This window comes from Athalia rosae, chromosome 1 (genome assembly GCF_917208135.1).
Source record: "Athalia rosae chromosome 1, iyAthRosa1.1, whole genome shotgun sequence".
In the NCBI taxonomy this organism is placed as follows: Eukaryota; Metazoa; Arthropoda; class Insecta; order Hymenoptera; family Athaliidae; genus Athalia; species Athalia rosae.
The window spans coordinates 15,073,963-15,095,342 of record NC_064026.1 but is presented as its reverse complement, the minus strand read 5'-3'; the positions used below and the strand labels follow the sequence as shown (position 1 = coordinate 15,095,342).

The window sequence follows — 21,380 nt, the reverse complement described above, 5'->3', positions numbered from 1 at the left end:
GTTTTATAACTGTGTGAAGCAATCAATTAATTATGTTATTCATCAAATAATTTTGAGTAAGGTGTTTATACCTACTTAATCAGAGCATAAGATTAAACACACAAAAAAAAAATAGAATTTACCTTGATTTGTCGAATTTTTTTGTGTTAGTTTTAAAAATTTTTAAGTGTATTTTATATTCATTGCATATTTAATGGAACCTAAACTAAACAGGTCATGAAGCTGAATAACGAATCTTGCCTTTGTACCATATTTTTCCGGCAGCATTGGTTTATTTTTTCTCTTTTTGTTTTGAGTTTGAAGTATTTTTATTGTTGATTTTCGGTTTTTCCTAATCATTGTTTATTTACAACACACTGCCAGAGGTGAACTCTCTATGATATATCAATTGTAAATTTCATTTAGCCAATTATTTCAATTTAGTTCAAGAGACGTGAGCATAAAAAATTGCGAATAAGTTCGTCATTATGTTTCTATGGTTGCACCAAATACGAGTAAAAGACAAAAAAGATGTATCTGTGGTGGTCTTTCGAAAATATTTACAATGCTCTTCACTTAACCCTCAAATCTTGTATACATATGTATACGTCAATATCATGAAAATTGCGATTTGGGTCTATCGTGGCGCCTCTTCATTGTACAGTATGCAAACAGAACGAATTGGGTGTGCATTGACTTGAAAGTTTAATTACCTATAATTATTTATCTTTCTACCACCGCTCGGTCTTTACAGACTCGTAGAATAATTTTTATTCTATTTCCTTTTTTTTTCCTTTGTTATAAAAAATGAATGCATTAGAAATGAAAGAATAGGCAAATCTTTAATGTAATGTCATTTCAGTTTTAATGAAGTCACGGATGATTGCATTACAGTCATAAAATAAAAGTCTAGAATAAAATATATATTTCAGTAATATTTTTATAGATAGATTCATACCTACGCTACAATATATGTAAATATATATTTATATATATTCTCTTGTAACCTTTTTCTCCACATATTATTTTTTTCGTTAGTATAAAACAGTAGCAAATTAGAAAAAAAAAAAACGGGACACATACAATGTCTTGTGTATGAATAATATGCGACACGTTCATCGTTTAATTTACATTCGAATATTATGAAAATATAATTCATGCATATTCGGCTATCAATTTTTACGCCCATCAAATCATTATAATTATAGGTTTGTGTATCCTTGGTCCTCTTCTATTATACATATACGCCGACTAGAAAATCTTACATGAGGCGGTGCACAGCGGTATCGATGATCGCAAAAAATAATACAAGGAATGATCATTTGCGGCATATATTTATGAGATCCGATAACGATGGGAGAAAATCATTGAGCCGCTTGGAATAATAACATCACAATGCCGATGAATTTACTTACACTGCCCGCGCGTATCCATAAAATTTTTGAAACCGCAGTCGGGTGTAGTAATGTTAAATTTCGTTCTTTAACGCGTTTCTATCTTCCAGCCCCAACCTGTACCTGTGCTACCGCATTTTTTTCACCTTGATTTACCTCGTCAGACGTCCATCTCGCGGGTTTCTCCGGTAGCTATCGACTTGTATCGCACCCTTTTACTGACGGAGTCTATAACGGGCTCAATTTTCTTACCTAGTTCGACTCTCTGAATGTAAATCAGAGCGACTATCAGGACGACTAGGAGAATTGATAATAGCCAAAGAACGACGGTGCTCCCGTGATAGGAAGAAGCGCCGAGTTTGTTTCCGCAATGCTTCTCTTCTCGTAATTTGTGAACTTCCTTACCTGAAAATTTGCAAAGGTAAGTAATTGTTGTACATTATATTCATAGAGATCACCGATATACGGGTACAACGAATGATTGAAAACAAAGACCTTTTGTACATTGGAGGAGATGCGGATTTCGAACGGTTATTTTAGTCTTGTTCATCCAATGGATGAACGGGTTCAATTTGCAGCCACATTCGAAAGGATTTGAAGTGAAGTCAACCATCATCGGAATATTGTCCCTGACGATGGAGTCGAGGACGCGGAGATCGTGTTCAAGTACGCGGGTAAATTTGTTCCTTTCAAGGTCAAGGAAACGAAGTTTACGCATACAGGTGAGATTGAAGTGTAGAGCGTTCAGTGAATTACTTCCAATGTAGAGGTGCAGTAGATTCGGTAGGTCGCAGAAAACATTCGCGTCGTGAAACTCCGATATTTCGTTCTGCTCGAGGTGCAGCTTCGTCAGCTGTGTTAAATTGCTGAAATGTTATCAAACGAGAGAGTTCAAAAAGTTTCCCATCTACCGTATCTTGTAGAAAATTTCGTTATTCGTACCTGTTGACAAAAATATCATGTAGAGTTTCGGCGAGGTCTCTCGGCGAGCCATCTTCGAAGGCGTCGGTCAGATGTAGTTCCAAAAGGGATATGAAATTTGAAAAAACTCGAGGATGGCTTCTGGCGGGGTCCAATGAGAGCTCGTTAAAGTCTAAGAAAAGTTGCTCCACATTTTTAACGTGGTGGTATGCTTTTCCTCTAATTTCTCTGATCTTATTGCGCGACATATCGATCACACGCAGCTCAGGCAAGGCGTCCAAGGTACCAAAAATGTTCCAAGAAAGCTCCGGCAGATCATTTCCGACGAATATCAGCACCTGAAGAACAATTAAAAGATAAAGAGGTGAAGAAAATTTTACAAAGAACGACGAATCGGTGGCTAATAAGACTGCCGTACTCTTGTATTGTTCGGTAGGTGCTCGAGAGGTTTGGTGTCGGTGAACCCGGCGTCGGTACAATTAACGATGTGCTGATAAAGACCCTCGTAGCAGGCCATATGACAGAAACACTTGTTCTGAAACGAAGGATGACAGGCGGTTCGTTTCGTATAATCCGTTTCCAGACTGTGGAAATTTGGATCATCGCATTTGAAGTTCGGTGATTGCGCTGCGCACAACGACACGACGAAAAATAGCAAGCCAACGAGTAGCGTCATTCCGATGTATTTTCCGTACCTGAAAAACGCCAAAAATTCATAACTTCTGAAGTTGTTCGAACGTATTGTTTTCCTCTTTTGCTCCACCAGGGCGAAACGAAAAAAGCTCAAAGGGCTCTCGATCGAACGTTCAAATTATGATCTCTTTGCGTAAGCGAAAATAAGAATTCTTTCGATTCGTCAAACAATTGACTTACGGTCCGTTTTTTAAGGGTGCTTTGTGCTCTGAAACAAGCTCGAAACAATTTCACACCCCGAGTAAAACTCTTGGCACGTCCTTCGCTACACGTTCGAGATTGTCGATGCAGATTTACTAAGCGCGATAAACTGTTGTGCGCGTATTACAATAATATCCTGCTGATATCGTTCGCCACTCACCCTCATCTTGCTCTTATAATTAAATCTGAAAAACATGAGGGTTGTCTTTCGACGTGCTCGTGAGTCGAACCGTCAGTTATTCCATTCGTACGATCTAAATCAAGGCGAAAAATACTCTACGCTTGGGTTATGGACAAAGCAACTTTCTCACAGTCTGTAATAATATTCGCTATGGATGATATCATATGGATATACATATTCTACCCGATGGTTACATGCAGTATGCGACTCCCGCAGTCAACGTGCGACGACATTTATGGAGCGAAGATAATCACGTTACTTCGCTGTGCATACAAAGAGAAGCTGTAGGATTTCAAGCAGAATTAAAAATAACAAAAATCAACCCACGATTTCACCGATATTATCGGAGTCTACATTATTCGAGTTTCGATCAAAAGAAGCACACCCGAATTACGGGACAGAATTCGATTTGCGATTAGCTGTCAACGCTGTCTGTACAGTTTTCTACCATCGTCATTAGACTGATATAAGTTTAACATTTCTACATTGATTATGCAAGATGTAAAGCAAATATGCACAATAATTACACGTAGAAATCAAAGTCTATATAACGATAAGATATTCAACCCCACGCAATCCTCTGCACGACTATAAAAAATTCAAAGTGTAGACATGAAATTGCGTCAAATCTCAGTTGGATTCTCTGTACATTATGCATGTATATTCACACAAGCGTTATCGAAACAGTATCCAATTACATCTCTCTAAGCGTTCCTACGTTTTTATTATATTTACTCGACGCTAAAACTTACACGTGGCCGCGATGCACTTGTGAAAAGAAATAAAAAAAATGGGAGCTTCTTTTTAATATTAAAATGTTGAATTGAAGAGAAATAAATTTCAGCTTCTATGTCCTGCGCATACTAGGAAGACGTCAAAAACTACTAGCATAAGGTTTTTAAGTCTGCGAAGAAGTGCGTTAGGAGTATCGGTACAATGTGTGGGTAGTATTATACACGATGGAACCGGTTCTAGCGAACTTTAAAGTTTTTACAAACACAAAAAAAATAGAGAAAAAATTAATATAAAGCGAACAACGGCTCTGAAATCTCGTTCAATGAGTCACGGAACATCTTTTACAGCACGCTCTATAGACGTTATTCGATACTCCTATTTTATTTGGGATATTTTTTTGGTGTGATTTAGTATCGTCGTATGAAGTTTCAATTTCTATATTATAATAATCAATTTGACAAGACGGATCGAATATTGCGATCGTTATTCTGATTCCGAATTATATGCCTACTATCTGAAGCGTTATCAGTATTCGCTGTCACATTGCATGAAAATAAAATCAAACCAAAGAAAAATATAAATGCGCCGAAAATTGATCGGACTTTCCTGTATCTATTCGTCATAATTTCTCCCCAATAGCGCTTGGATATTCAGACGAGCGGTTATGACGGTGGAAAATCGTGAAAATATCCCTGACATATTAAATATGAAGAAGTCTGTGAACGCGAGTGACAAACATACAAAAAACAAAATGAAACAGGGCTAAAGTACCGTTTCGCTGCATATTTCGTAAACTGAAATGCGTACTACACGCGTGTCCTCGAAAAGTCTTCGCCCACGCCGACGATTCGTGGTACAATTGAGGATGCAGCGAGGCTCGAGTTCGAGAAAACGGTCTGCCAGATTATCGAAATTACAGGTTAAAACAATCCCGTACAAGTTTTTTGAAAAATTCAAATCGTGGCTCCTTTATTTTCAGCAGCTCTCGAATGTTTTTTTTTTTTCTTTTTGAATAGTAAAAGTTGCACGCCCATCTATACATATAGAACGCTCGTTTGTTATCATTGACATCATCGCGTGAACGGCGCAACGTTGGGCACGCGGTGAGATGAATGAAAGCATGCGACAGAATTTTTCGAACCCGTGATGCGCGACCATTTTTCTATCGGAGAATTTTCTTCTCTGATATTCGCGAGGCCCTTTACGTACGTACGTCGGAACATCTTTATCGCGATATCATGCGTCGACGCGTCGAAAAAATGACATACATATACTCATACACATGCGTGCCTATAATAAAACGTGTTCCGAGCGATAACGGTACACTTTATACATATACCTTTCGTCAAAAGACCGGAAGCTTCGCGGTGCAGTTTTGTGTCCCGGTAAAAAGTTGACCATCGAGGTAGATTTGACTAGCGGACATTATCAAGGAATTCAAAAAAATTGTGAAACGCGCGAAACTCATGAAACTGGAGCACTCCACGTTAACAAACGTATTTTCTTATCATTGTTTAATTAAAGCGCGATTGCAACGTTTCTCCACTGACAAAACACGTACGAAGTCAGCGGTCAATCTTAATTGAATTTTTCATTCCGAGATTGAAAAGCTAACGAATTATAACGGTGGAATCAACCGCAGCTCACCGCCAAAATAATAACGATATATAACGTTGAACTTCTTGTTAAAAATTCCCAACCGTGAATCGCTTTCTTTTTTTCCCCCAGAGAAAATCACCGCTGCCGATTCAGATCCGTGCGTGACTTACGTCATGCACACGACAGTCTCATGGTCCTTTCTTATCGTTCAGATTTATCTCCCATCGTAAATAATTTGCAATGTCTGCAAACGATCCGGACGTACCGATGAAAACTCCGTAGATCCCTTGGAAATGAATATCCGATCAGTGTCTGCGAGGAACGAATCCGCTCGTAATTTTTCTCGTCATTCCACTGGAAACTTTACGGAGTCCACGGCACGTGTCACATCCACCGTTCACCTGTAGAATACTGAAAAATTATATATCTGCATTTGCTCTAGCAACGGTGGAACTCGGCGCGCATTAACACCACCAACACTTCAAACTACTGTACGTATATTCTTACGGGATATTTGCAACGCCAGCTAACTTATCGGTTACAATTGAACCACGCGCTATTTGTTTTTCGATCATAAAATGCAACTGGTTAGAAAATCGGATCGACAACGCTGCAGGTAAAACGACTGACCCGCCCGGAGAGACGACCGACACCGCGTTGGACGCGGGGCAATGTGGATTCTGGGCATCAGGCGTAGGCTGATTGTGAGCCGAACCGGAGGCACGAGGCATACCCGCTCATATTATTACTGAGACTCACTTACACTCGTGTACAACATACCTATATCTACCTACCTGGTAGGATAGGCGTTATTATACCTGTGCCAACGGCACACGATGGGTCACCACCGAGACGCATTGTACCGGCGTTCTGCAGCCGCACCTGCGTCCGTCTCCTCTTTTCCTCTTCGTTTCGTGATCTCAGGTAGAAAAAGAACGAAATAAAACAAAAACAAAACAAAAAACGACCGCATTCGCAGATGACGCGCCTTGCACGGGAAGTTGAAGAGAGATCCGCGTTTGCGAGGGCGGGCAAACTCGATGGAATTCCATCGGTCTTCATTGACTCTCTTTTGAAAGAAACTTTGCGATTTTATGTCAATATCGATGAAAAGTGAATATTTCATCGTTCGGAGAGTTATAGTTGTATAGTTTTCAGCGATGATGTCTCAAGGCAAAATCTGCGATTACTATGCAGGGCGCGACGCCGCTTGAGGCATGTAAAGGCCGATACGGCGAGAGATATTGATGCCTTATTCAATTTTCACTTCCATTCATTCTTGAGCTTTGTTACTTCCTGCTTTGCGGTGTACATTGACCAGACATATCAACTTTAAATTCGATTAATATATGTGCAAATGTATTTCGCGCGTAAACTTATCCCTTTAAGGACGATGAATGAGAAGGCAATTTAATTATTATAAGTGCAACGTACACTTGAATAAACAGATATATTTCGGATTTATAAAATAAGTAGCCTCTTCGTATAGAATAATATAATATTATTATATAAACATAAATGCGTATATATATATATGTATATATATATATTCCCAAATACGAAAATATAATTTTGGTGAATTTTCTTTCTGTTTGGTTTTTTTTTAATATTATCACGAGGCTACTTTTTACATGATAAATTTTCTCTTCAAACGATATATTAATATAGTCGGCAGACACAAAAAAAAAATTAATTATAATAATAATAACCTATATAATATACATCAATATTTGTGTGTAATAAATTGACTAACTTTAGCATTGTATATAAGTTTGGCAATAATAATCAAAAGAAATATGCTCCGTATCAACTAAATGTGACTTAGTACATTGTTATAAAACGACATTCATAAATTATTTTTCAAATAATTTTCCATATACTTATCATTTACAAATTATATATATATATATATATATATATATATATATATATATATATATATGTCTACATATATATTTATATTAGCGCGTGCGTGAAATCGAATGATTTTGGTAGTAACGCATATTCATAAACAGAAAAAATATAAATATAATATATATAATGGTAATAGAACGGAATATACTTCCGAAGCGAAATGATAGAAAAATTTCACAATGGTTACATTAATATCAAAATCATAAAATGACTTTATTGAAAGATGATTCGATAAATGTAATCAATAAAATTTAATATTATTACACATAATAGATTAATATGGCTCTAGTAAAATAGATGCTCTCTAATCTATTAATATAGTTAAATTTACTCTTCAATATTTGTTATATTTTTTAATTTTCTTTTTTTTTTTTTTTGCTCTCTTTTTTTCTCAAACTCTCTGTAATATCTTTGTGACGATTACAATATTACGTACTCATGCATACGTGTGGCGTAAATTACACTTTATTACTGATGAGATTCAACCCCGAATAATATTTCGCCGATTGAGAAGGTTCCAAACAATTAGCGAAGAACCCGCGGTACGGAGACCAAAATATCTGGATGTCACAGTATCTGACTGTATTAAATAAATAAAATAAAATAATCACAAGTGAAATCGATAACGTAATGATAGCTCAGTACTTGGTGTCAAGATTTGTAAAAGTAACATTTCCACCATTATCTAATATTATGAAAGATTTGCGCAGTTTAAATATTTTTCCAAAATGTTGTTGAACACAATTCAGAGGGAGGGGGACAGAAATCGATATCGCAGTATTATAATTCGCGCTGCCTCAAATTTCGTCTCAATGTCTCACGAATCATTTTCTCCGTATCCAATGGCATCAACGTGTCCGAGTAAAAACGTACGAACGGATTTGAAAAAGAATTCTTTCTCAAAATATTTACCGGAAAATGATTCGTGGCATGCTGATTTGTTATACTTATTTTTATTTAAATTTTATTTCAATATACCATTTGGAATATTTGATTTAAAGCGGTAGACACTAAACATGTAAACATTATATTACTTTGATACAGGAGAATTGATTATTTTTGGACAAGTATTATTAGTTAGTTCCTGGTTCAAAGGTTTACAGAATAGGAGGTCTTTACACATACATGTATCCGTGTAGACGGTGAAGAGAACAGACTGCTATTATCACCGAGAGAAAGATGATTCTTAAGTTATCTGGTCACTTCTTAATGTACTTAGAGTGTATCAAGTATTATATTTTTTCTTCTTATTGTTAGTTTTCAACTTAATTGTACTTTCTTTCAACATATATGTTTGTTCAATTGTAACATTTGTTCGATGCCAAGCCCCTTTGTTATAATTACTGGTGCTAAGTACCAAAGGGACTCTTCGTTACGGTGTGATGTAGTCAGAGAAAAACTAGATCCTAGATCAATGGTGATTCACCAATTTGTGCAGAGAGCTCGATAGCAATTCTTACCAAATAAAAGTCATGGTATGAGTATATATGTATTTCGATTACTGTTCCTTAAAACTCAAATTCAACGATCCTCTGGAACAGAACATTCAAGTTTTTAGGAGCCTTCGAACCTCCGATTTAGAAACCTGCTAGAGCAGTATAACGTCAGTGCCTCCAAATGATTGAAATTCTCATGTGAAAAATTAGACGATAGAAGTTTTAAAGCTGTGAAATGGTAACGATTCCGAACTGTGGCAATCTCGAATCTTATTCGCTGAATACGTGTACTTGTTGCTTGTTTTACCAGGACAAAATAACGACAAGTAACTATTATATATAGTCAGTCTCGTGTATCTTGGCACAAACTGAAATTACGAATCAGCTAGTAGGACATGTGACTTTTTCGAGATGTCTAAAAGGTTGGCACAAGAAGGAAGAAGCTTTTAAGCTTTGTATCTATCGGAAGACCCGATAGCGCAGCACAGAACCAACGAAAATATCAGACCGAGCAATTCCAATATTCCAGCCCCAATAGTTACTCCTAGTACAATGCTCATATGACTGACAAGTGTATCCACGAGCTTGTTCACACAACCCTGAAAAATTAGACGAATATAACAAGTGTCGACAGAACTTCTGACGAGGAATGATCCTAGAAATTTTCAACATTCATCATAAATAAATCACCTCGCTATAAATTGCTGGGTTTATCTGATCTCCAACTTTGAACTCCAGCTTGCAGCTGGCGCTTTCTTTATCTTTGCAGCAAGATGGTGGTACACGATAGACATTATCACTTGCGGTAACAGCCATGTCGATAACACCGGGTCTTTCTTTTTGCATGTACTGACTGCCCGCCCAGTTTGCCGGACCAGTTGCTCCGCAGCACCCCAATTCAGATTGAATAGCATCCATTGCTGCAGTACGAGACTCGATCAACCCATATTCCGTCTACAAAAAATATGTTTGAGACTATGATGATTGGAAGATATTTGGCAACTTGGCAGCAAACCACACGTAGGTGTCAAGTGACCTTACCTTGATGGTGTTAGCAGCGGAGGATTTAACCAGCTGTTTCAATCGATCGCTGTTGGTGTATAGCCAAGCTCCTGCTGCGATCTGGGCAACGATCACGACGAGAAGACAGCTAAAGAAACCAACGAGCATACATTGGGACTCGCGGAAGGCCCCACAGCAACCCAAGAGGGCGACGATCAACATCAGCACTCCTGCAGCCAGCAGAATGTACAATCCGGCATGATAATTGTGTTCTTCTTGGGCCAATGACACAATGAAGGTCGGATCAGTCAGCATCCATATTGCTAGGATAACTGCTGCTAATGCTACAGCCTGAAAATGAGAAGATAGGCGCATTGAGATACTACCAAGAAAAAGATTGCACAGACTGTACATGTTAACCGGGTGAGCGAGGGGCATGGCATCTGAGCGATTTGCAGCAGCGGTGAGAAATGAACGATCTCATTTGCATGGCATAAAATTTCTCATGACCGTACGAACGTGAAAATGTTCATATGGGATTACGTCACTGGATTTTCATCTTCATAGATGACTAACAGTTTTAAATTCGTACATGATAACGAAGAGGCAGTCTAAAAGAAACTTTTGAGGAGGATGAAACTCCAAGCCCACCGAAAACTATTTTTATCTTTCCTGCCTGCACCCACCACCATGTCAGTTTATTAATAAAACAACAATGTATCTAGGTCAAGTTTATAGGGAATCTAAAGTAGCCAAGATATTACAAAATATTTGAAAAGAAGGCTGCGACTCGTACCAGTTAATACGATTACTTTTCAAATGACATCAACCTTTTGAAAATATGATCTTGAATACCGCTGAAGTAGCAGAGCTCTTTTATTATTCGTGACCTTCCTAGCTCTGACGTCATACTCGACTCTACAAGGTTTTCGAATGAAATGCACAACTGCAAATCAGACACAGCTATGTCCTGACATTTCGAGCTTACCAAGAGTTAATTACCGTGTCACCAGTAATAATTTTAAAGATGAATCTCACTAAAATTCTGGAAGCATTCGTACAGATTCGTGCTTTCAGCAGCCGTGAATAAAAATTGGGCAAATGGTGAGCAACGAGATGTCCTTATACACCTTGAGCAATCAAGGAGATCCAATTATCACCTGTATTCCCCGGTGCCAGTTAACGATCGAGCTGTCGAATTATCGGTATTATTAGTGAAGTAAATTTGTCCGAAATTGCATTTTCCTCATTTCTCTTAAATGTATAACAATTGGCACAGTTCTCCCTCCATTCGTTGTCCATTCCCTCCTATGGTTTATCTAAAATAGATCACTTCCGGGCAGACAAAACCTCCAGATCAACCGCAACCGATAAAATATTACAGTTATGGTGGTCAGGAGCCAAGGAGATAATTCTTCGGGTTGTACGAAACAGAAGATGAAGTTTGGTGTATGTATGAGAGGAAACAATAAAACGCGTTCATCACAAAGCTGGTGAATGACGTAAGACGATACTTTAAACCCAAAGGTTTTACCTTAGTCACATACAGACTCCGACTTTATATGGGTATAAGAGCAGCTGCGTATAAAAAGATGAAAAAGTTGACTGTCTTGAGTTTCAAATTCCATGTAACATCATACAGTTTAAAACCGCGTACTATACCTAGTCGTTATAAAGTATGTAAGAATTATATCAAATTCATTTCAACGCCGGATTCATTACGTATAATTTTTCTGTTACAATCTTTTCCTAAAAATGCGAAACTAATTCTTCTTCATCTATATTCTTCTAATTTCCAGAGGTAAGAGCGAACCGTTCGCGGAGTTTTTCGAAGTTAAAACAAAACGGAGAAGAAATTAATGAATAAACAATTAGCTCATAACGACGATTGCAACTAATACTGCAGTATAATTAACACATTATTTGGTCTACAGAGATATTGTTCAACGTACATGTTTAATTTTCCGCTAACAAGACAATTATTGTAACTCAATTAACGCGATATGAATTTTACTAAAAACATATAAAGAATAACAATTGAAATTAATTAGTTCGATCGACGTTCGTTATCTTAATTTTGCACATAGTCTGGTGATATATACACGTGATATATACATCTTATCAATATTTCCCTTCGTTAAACATATTCATACGTATAACTCTCGCGGATAATTATTTTTTATAACGAGCCAATTAATTAAATATTAATTATTATCAATGTTCTCTCTAACAAACATTTTTTTCACAAGAACGGTAAAAAGAAACCAAAGAAAAAAATGAATAATAAATAAACTGCACATTTCTTTTTTCTTATATTGATTTTTACAATACCGAGAGACAGCGAGAATTATAAGTATGTATTACAGATGTAGTAATAAAGATATTTTACAAGAAAAACGAATGGAATCCAATGCGCCAATAAAGTGTTACAGGAGATTATTAAAATCGCGTGCGTTCAAGTGTAGGGGGGAAAGTAAATAAAATCGATGAACGGCCTAGAAGCATCGACGTGAAATTTTTGGACAAAGAGGATCTCGAAAAGGATCGTGGATTCCGTAACCCTTGAACCTATATATTACATGGTTTCCGAGGCTAGGGTTTTCCAAGCTTCGGTTATCATCGATTTGGTCCAGACATTTCCCCATCGTCGCAAACAACCCGCAAAGGAGTTTTCACACGCGACCATTTTTTACCCTCCCGCATGCGTTATGTACATACCGAATACGTACAAGGGAAAAACAGAGTGTCGCGAGGAAATAAAAAAAAAAAAAAAAAAATGAGTACGAAAACTAAAACAAAAAGCTACCCAGAACGAAGGGCTACCAAACTTTGTGTACAAAAAAAAGAAAAAAAATTTCTTTCCCAAGTAAATCTATGATTTTCATGAACGCAGCCACGCGGGGGTACGAGGGTCTCCTTGAAGGGTGCACTCAGACGTTCTCTATGCACCGTCCATCGTTCGCGGTGCAGATAAAGTTGTATCTTACAATTAAAGTGAATCTCCATAAACCCGAAGCTCCAGGTTGAAATACGCTATACGTTATTGTATACTATCCGTGTATACAGTTCGCCTCGTCGGTTGCATCCACCCTTGTGAGATACTAAAAAGTGCTCGCCGTTGCCTAGCTTCCATCTAGGTACTACGTACACATATCGAAAGACGTCACACACATAGGTTTTATGTGCCTCACACTTCCCTCGGTAATCTACGAGCTGGAAAAGCTTTCGACGAAAAGTAAATACATGGGGGGGAGGAACAAAACAGGGGTAGAAAAATAAGATGAAAAAGTAAAGAAGAGGAAAAAAATTCCCGGTACATATGTACGTATAAGTATAGCGCATTCGACGAATACGACTTTCCCCGGCGATGGGAAGCGCTGTAAAAAATTATCTTGTTATTCGACTTTTCTTATCCCAACTGATGGACGACATACGACGACGACGATGATGACGCCGCGCAATTGTTATCGGTACGAACTTTCACCCGATATTCAAAGATACGAATTAGGTATATAAATTTTTTCCCTTCAATTTTCACCCTAATTCTAAGGCTATAAAAATAACAGGATTTTTCGAACGGATGAAAGTTATATGCGAGAAGACAGAAAATTGGTAGACAAATTTTTTTTTGTACAGTGGAAAGATGCATCAGCTCGTGGAAAATGGCCGCCACCGAGCCGGCGATCAGCCGCGACCCAAATGATACGCGTCGGGAGAAAAAGTCGTTGCGACAAAATAAAAGAAGAAAACTATGAAAAAGAAAAGAACGAAAAGAAACATCTAATAAGGAGGCAACTTTAGAGAGTTACAAGTAATCCCCGTGGAGGAGGTCGAGATCACGTACCGTACGTATATGTTACCTATAACTATAACAGGAAGGAGTAAAGTGGCGACCTTATATAGCGTTGAAAAGTTAAAGAGCATAAAATACTGTTACAGGTATATACTCGCGGAGTGCGTGATTATTGGGAAAAATTGAGCGATAATATTTCGAAAGGAAGTGCGAGGTAATAAAGAAAGAAAAAGACCTTCCGGCGCCCTGAGCAGACGATGGAAACAGATTGGAAAAGGAACGAAGTAAAATAGAAATACATGGGGAACGACGTCGAAATAATTGACAATCAAAATCAATAAAAGCTCTGTTAATTATTTTCAACCAATCTCTCAAGTGGGATCAGCTGAGGGACGCGATGACGACGATGCAGCCGAAATTGGAGCGGCCGCTGTACGTCTGATACACATTCGTCTATTAATTTCAAAGAACGCGGTCACTAACTGCAGAACATTTTACGGAAATAAAAGAAAAAAAAAAAAAAATGAGATAAAAGAGAGAACGGTGAAAAATTCGTGTGGAAGAAAATATCGAAAGGTACGACGTTCGGGTCACTGTACACTTACGTCGTTGGATACCTAATGCCCCGAGGGTCGGTCTCCAGGAAGCTTTGATCACAATGAGTTATACCTATAGGTACTATCTATCGTGCCTCGAGGCAATTTTCCGCTTGCGTTTCTTCTTATCTTATTTATTGACGCTTAAACCGCTTCGGTGGCTCACGGTTCCCGGTCCACCCCGCCCCGGCAGTCGACAGCTCCGCTTCACGGTGCGTTGTCTCGGCTGTAACGCATGCGGAGAACTTAGGGAGGGAGAAAATAGAAAATGGAAAATTGTAAACAAACAAAGAAACATGTGGCGGATCTACTTTCCTCCGAACGCGATTCACTCGTTTCTTATTATCTGTGCGGATGAAATTCGGCATATTCATCGAAGAAGAGACGAGGCGAGTAAACTATAGGTACGGAGTTACACGTGTGATACGGTGATCTACAAAGGCGATTTCAATGATGGATCGCAGCCAAGTCTTATACGCCGCACAATAGAGACGCGCGAGTGACACCGTATTGTTTGGCTAAACTTTCATCGAGTGGCGGCTCTTCATTCGTCCTCGAGCGTCTCTACCTCGTAGTCGGCCACTTTCGACCCCTTGTTGAGTATATTTTTGGTCGCTGCGTGAAAACGATGACGTTAACAATACACAAAACGTACGAATCTACAACGCAACGTGAAACAACAACCCCGTCAACGCACGAAATATCGGGAGTTCAGGACTGTACGGTGCGCACGGGATTAAAAAAAAAACGACGTACATTATAAACACGTCTCGTTAAATCGATACATTAGGTCATTCGTATGCTACACATTTATCGTACGTCTGTTTCGCATTCATACTGCACTATAGGCACGGTATACGGTCACGCGTTGAACTCACGTGTAGAACAAAAAAAACAAACAAAAAAAAAAAAATGTACAAGTTACGCACCGCTCTATTACGCCTATATTCGTGTTTACGTATACATGACTCACGTGTGGTTTACGTCCTCGTACACGTATAGAGTGCTTGCACATTTTTTGGAAATAGAAGTTTGTACGGGAGGTACGGTATACCATAGTGCAACGAACGGAAATTATATTGAAACTAATAGCAATTTCCTACGGTCGCCCACACAGCAGCCACGAATCGATATAGGCGCTCCGAAACGAGGAAGAACATCGAAGAGTCCTGCGGGCGACCCCTTCGCAGCGACGGGAAGACGCGATCGACCGGAAGTAGCTAAATCTAATCGTTATTACTCCGAGCTCCGTGCAGAACCGCGAAACGAACGAGACGCGAAAAATGGACGTTGAATACTGACGCGAAAAGTCTGAACCCCCTATTTTACCTATTCAATTACAGATCTGCGTCCCGAATCCGGTGAGGGTACGTAAAAACAGGAAAAACGGTCATAGGAATATCCGCATTACCCCCGCCTGCATGATATCCACGTGCACAAGGGGAGTAAGAATATTATGAAATGCGCCGAGCATATGGTTTGTTTTATTTTACATTTCTTGTACGCACGCTTTTTCGTGAACATACTATCTTCGCGGATGTTACATCACGCGCGCGCGCACGCACACACGCGTTTCACTTGCAGATGCACATATGCGGCGGTATTTTTCAAAGATCGGTAATTTCATTGTATATATATATATATATGTATGTATACTTATTATGCTGTATATTCATATATTCATATGGTTTTCAGTCTTCTTCGCTGCATAATTTCAAACTAATCACAAACCAACCACACGGAGTGACAGTTGGTTCTATACGGCATGGGCAAAAGTATAGTACCGCAGTAAGGGTTGACGCGGTATACATGTATGTACACATGTAAGATATACACGAGGCGAAACAGGTTTATTTCGTACAAAAACCACACCATGTATACATATACACGACACGGGATTGTCCATCGCGTCGTATGAAAATCGAGGCGCGCTGCGGTGGCGAAAAAGAAGAATTTTCAAAAAAAAAAAACAAAAAAAAAAAAAAATGATAAAGAATATAAAGAGAAGCACATTTCAGACATTCGATTTGTGAGCGTGCACGTAGTACGGAGGAGGTAAAAGAAATTCATCCCGTTATGGTCAGCGGATGGCGGAGCGGAAAAGGGTCACGTGACGAATTCTATTATGTGTGCTTATTCGAAAACACGTGCGAGTGGAGAGACTTTCTCACCTATTTCGTGAATGTCCAAAGTATATATATATATGTATGCATTTATACGTGTTATACTCCCATGTGTGAACGAGTGCGTTGTAGCGTTGAATACCCTGAATACGACTACGTTGGCAGTAAAAATACACGTTGAAAAGTTAAGGGCTGGGCCGCGCGCATGTGCTTCGGTTGGGGTGAAGCACAGAAAGGAAACATCTGTCGATTTTGCACGCTTCGCCCTCACCTCACCTCGACATCACCGTGTAGAAAGTTCCCGTTTTGCCCTATTCCTTTCGCACGAGTCGCGCGTTACACGTATACGTGCATAATACGTTTATTATTGTAACGAAGTCACTGCATCACGTTTTTTCATCTTCAACTTTTTAGTTCGAAACGAAAATGAAATAAGACAAAAAAAAATAATCTTTCACGTATCGCAGCATTGTGCAAGTACTCGATAACGAAGTGTGCGTCTCGCGGGACTCGCGTTCATATACATTTCGGCGGCTTTTTTTTCGATGATCATCCGATTAACGATGTCTAGACATATTGAGAAAAGGTAGAGAGAGAGAGGAAAAGCAACGTATTCAATACAAATCATCGCACACACGTCTACTTGAATGCAACATGGGGGGGGGGGGGGGGGGGGGGGGGGGGGGGGGGAGATTAAAAAGAAACCGAACACTACCGCGTCAAGTATTTTTATTTTACGTCGCTTTCAATGCGAAGTTCACAAAAAAAGAAATGGAAGAAAAAAAAAAAGGTAGAAACGACTCCGGCGCTGCGCCATGGCCGGAAGTGAATGATAGCTGCCATAAGATAAGATGAGGAGACTCGCCAGGGTCGCTCGGAAAAAAGGGGCCACGTGGTACAGGCCTTTTTACCGTACTTAACGAGGGTGCGCGATGAACTAAATAGAAGAAAGATCATGAGAAAAACCGGAGACCCGTCGTGTCTGCAAACTATAAAACCGAAAACTTTCGCTCCGTTACCATTTACAAATTTATCATTATTTTTGGGGAAAAAAAAAAAAAACTATAAAAGTTACACGCGCAAGCTTTAATTGGTTCGATTCGTTCCGTGGGATCGGTGGAGTTACGATGGGTGAAAAGCGACAAAAATGGCGTAGCTGGATGAAAAAAAAATAAGGGTGTACGAAGGAAATACTTGGATAGTTTTTTGTCTCGTGAAATGGAAGCTCGATGACGAGGGTCGATTCGCGTTACTTTATTCATCGTTCGTACGTTCATTTATCACGGAAAATCAGTCAGCTCGACGACGTGACAATTTACCAAATGGAAAAGCCCTAGCCAGCGGTTGTATACATTCGAAAAGTTCTGACAAAAGAGACGGGAAATTAGAAATATCTGAAGTGCTGAAATATATAATACATAAGTTCTCTCAGGGATTCTATTCCGCAGCAGGCAACGCCCCCCTTTCATATTCAATGCAATAAATAATTCAAAGGAGAGTTCGGTTTTGATGGATTAAACACGCGCGCGCTGCGCGTTAATACTGTACAAAAACGGATAAGGTAGCTCGCATGGGTAGTTTATGTTAATAGTAACCTAACGATATACCCACGTGTATAATCTATATAAGTCCCGAAGTGGCGATTTTCACAATTATAATAATACCGGTAAATCGTGTTACTTGTATCACTTCGTCATTTGATTATGGAACAGAGAAGAAATGTGGCAAATTTGGAAAAAAAAAAAAAAACAAAAAGCCTATGGTTATTTTTCTTCTTTCTTTTCTCGAGTTGCAACCGATTGAATAAGCTACACAAAAAGGACGTAGGTCGGACAAGTTGGGCCAAATACCAAAGTACTTTTTGCCTCTTTTATTTGCGATCAGCGATGGGTGAGGAAACGGCGGTATAACAGTAACGGAGCGGAGGCAGTAATAGGAGTGCTGAGAAACGGCTGAAAGAGAGGCCGCACTACAATTGCCACAAATAGATTTGCGTCAACTTGAGAATCGAAGTTACGTCACTATTCGAACTGGTGGCTCATAGTTAAATACCTACACAGGTATGCAGACGCAATGGTACGCGTATAGGTTGATGACTAGGAAACCGGCACACACGCGCGTCCGAGGAAACAAAAAAAAAAAAAACGCTCTTCGATCCGAGTGAAACTATTTTTGTAAGATTAACTCTGGTCAGTAAAGAACCTACAGAGAGGGAGAGAGAGGGAGAGAGAGAGAGAGAGATGATTGTAATGGGATAGGTAAAAAAGTCCGAACCCCGAAATCGCAGGCAACATATTTTTTCCGACGCCGCACCAACGGCAACCGTTATCTACCGTGAACTCTGAGCGATTGCATTTCAGCCGACGACGACATGAGAAGACGAATAAGAAGAAGAAGAAGAAGAAGACGATTCGTGTATAAATTTTTCCGTATACTATGTACTCTAGCCATGTGACTGCGTGACTATATTTAAACCCAACTCTATCCCGCAGGATGACAATCAGAGCAAATAGAACGAGGCATGTAAATAGACGTAGTTAAATGAATCTCGTCGGAGGTCCGGCGTTAACTGCGAGTATCACGCTACGGGTGAAATGAAATGGAGAATAAAACGAGGGAGAGAAAAACTAGAGAAAATCGCTGGACCTCGCAAGTTTCGTTCCGTTCATTGAATTAACTCTCGTGGTAACCGTAACACGCTGCAAGTTAAATAATTAGACGATGCGTATACGTATGTGGTAGGTAGGGAGGACTGTGAGTTTCAAGTGCATCGAAGGAACCGAGTACCAGGGAGCGTTAAATCATCGGGGGCAAACCCGGTCGAACCGTAGCTCGAAGCCAATCCCTATTTCTAGGCCCACGCACTCCATGCTCCATTAGATGTTTTAACTGGTGAGTTCCTTGATCTCGTCGTGTACGTTTTCGAAGTACCGTCGCCGCGTCGCTTTGGGTCGGCCGGCAAAATATCATGCGGTGATCAAGTTTACCGGGAAAACTAATTTACAATCGCCGTACCCGCGTACATACAATACCTCGTCGCTTTACTCATCGAATCGCGATTGAAAGTATGAGCTCATTTACGCCTCGTCGGGCATGTGTGACACGTTGCGTAATTGCACTATGATCAAGCACTACTCATTATACACAGTTGTGAATCAGGAAGTGAGCGAACGAACGCAGCTTCCGAGTCGGTGAGCTTGGGAAAAGCATAGCTCATAGTACATCAGGAGTGAAGACGCGATAAATGGAAATAATTCCCATTATACATTACCCACGAATTGAATGGAACGAAGATTTACTATTAACAGCCGCCGGAGATGCTGCATCGGATGCGATAGCCGAGGAAAATCTTTCAATTTTTTTTGTAAAAAAAACACTTTATCGCCGTCTCGAGGAGAACTTTGGATTAATAAACATCTCTCGCCGGTCACAATCCACTCGGTTATTCGTCGACGAGGGAAGAAACGAGATTAGAAAAGAACAAAAGGAGTATGTGATTGCGTCGTAGAAACTGCGAATGTCCCCTGCGTTAATAAATTGATAAATCACAGTATTATTATCGTTGTCGTAGTTAACTGCAGGCATCTGTAGGAAGGGGTTGAAATCTATTCGTCTTTTTAAAACGTGAAAGGGTGTCGTGAAAACTCATCTGAGGGAGGGGGTTAGAGGAGATTGGATGAGAGGAGGGGGAAAGATCGGGGGAGTTGCGCCCAGATGCAATCGATACAGCTGCGTTTATACCGCCAGAATACAATCTACGTCACACACTGCCATTTGTTGCATCGTGTAACGTAGTAATAAAGCGCAATTTAGAGGAACGCTCGTCGCCGATACATGATAACAAATTTTAAAACTTTTTTGCGACGAGGGAAAACTTTCGCTCGGTTAATGAATTATCATGAAATTATCACGACGCCTACAGGCATACGGAATATGGAAAGTACGATTTAAGTAGGTTGCGCGGGAATCTGCGAGCCTGACGGTGTTTTGTTATTTTTTTTAAATAATTCGATCCACGACGACAGGCGCTTTTTTTTCTAGAACGACTCGTATATACCTTCACGTCATTGGTAATACGCGTATATTGTTATTTACGTTCAAAAATATTTCGAATGAAAATAAAACTTTTTCAAACTCTGTGAGCAAATTTTTCATAAATTGCACAAAGTATTTGACAGTTCAACATTCACGGCAAAATAGATGATAGTTAAAATCATGGGAAGTGCGGGGCGGTTGATTTAAAAAAAATTGAATAATTGTTCGCAGTTTCAAACTGACGCTCTCCGTATAATCTGGTTGAATGAATGGAGAGTTCGCGTGTGATTTTGGCAAACCGAGACTCACCCAGAATATGAGATTCACAAAAACGAGGAGGTACTTGATGATCCCATAACAACCGGATAACCCCATTGCTGTTCGGTGCTTCTTCTGACGCTGATCACTGGCAACGGTTGAAATGCAACCCTTCTTTTTTTCTAATTATGTTAAAACTGAGAACAATTGCACGACACAGTAATTCGATAACACTCTGAGAAGACGATCACCTTCGAACAACGCTTTATGACAAAGGTCTCGGGATGTAATGGCTATTTTGGAAACGGGCTAATCGGCGTGCTCCGTGTTTTCGGTGGCGTTAAAATTGACCGTACCGAACGGGAGATTCCCAGCAACTGAGTTCTGGCGAACGGTCACAGAATATTATGGAAAGCTCTGCAAGCTGCGCGCAACGCGCTGCTTTCCAAACTCTCGGTGGGTGGAGCTACGCTGAACCTATAATGTAAAACCAATCACGTTAAAGTGTCGATGAATATCG

At 39.6% G+C, this 21,380-nt stretch overlaps 2 protein-coding genes across 8 annotated transcripts; both read right to left on the bottom strand.

Annotated features, from left to right (window-relative positions):
- Positions 1-820: 820 nt before the first annotated feature.
- On the bottom strand, positions 821-6,422 carry LOC105690607 (phospholipase A2 inhibitor beta). Of its 6 annotated transcripts, none has more exons than XM_048648810.1 (6): positions 6,211-6,422; positions 5,874-6,114; positions 2,713-2,989; positions 2,316-2,632; positions 1,869-2,239; positions 821-1,778 (listed from the first exon to the last, which is right to left on the bottom strand). In XM_048648810.1, exons 2-6 carry the CDS (start codon positions 5,876-5,878, stop codon positions 1,534-1,536), a joined length of 1,215 nt encoding a protein of 404 aa, XP_048504767.1. In that variant the 5' UTR covers positions 5,879-6,114; positions 6,211-6,422; the 3' UTR covers positions 821-1,533. The 6 variants fall into 6 exon arrangements, with proteins under 6 accessions (XP_048504767.1, XP_012263972.1, XP_012263974.1 ...); XM_012408549.3 differs by having other exon boundaries at positions 5,874-6,104; XM_012408551.3 differs by having other exon boundaries at positions 5,969-6,104; positions 6,211-6,421.
- Positions 6,423-7,877: 1,455 nt separating this feature from the next.
- LOC105690563 (CD9 antigen-like) lies at positions 7,878-21,268 on the bottom strand. 2 transcript variants are annotated; one of them, XM_012408429.3, is made up of 4 exons: positions 20,912-21,268; positions 10,095-10,406; positions 9,744-10,007; positions 7,878-9,652 (listed from the first exon to the last, which is right to left on the bottom strand). In XM_012408429.3, exons 1-4 carry the CDS (start codon positions 20,975-20,977, stop codon positions 9,500-9,502), a joined length of 795 nt encoding a protein of 264 aa, XP_012263852.2. In that variant the 5' UTR covers positions 20,978-21,268; the 3' UTR covers positions 7,878-9,499. The 2 variants fall into 2 exon arrangements, with proteins under 2 accessions (XP_012263852.2, XP_048504772.1); XM_048648815.1 differs by lacking the exon at positions 20,912-21,268 and adding an exon at positions 19,867-19,908.
- Between the last annotated feature and the right edge of the window lie 112 nt (positions 21,269-21,380).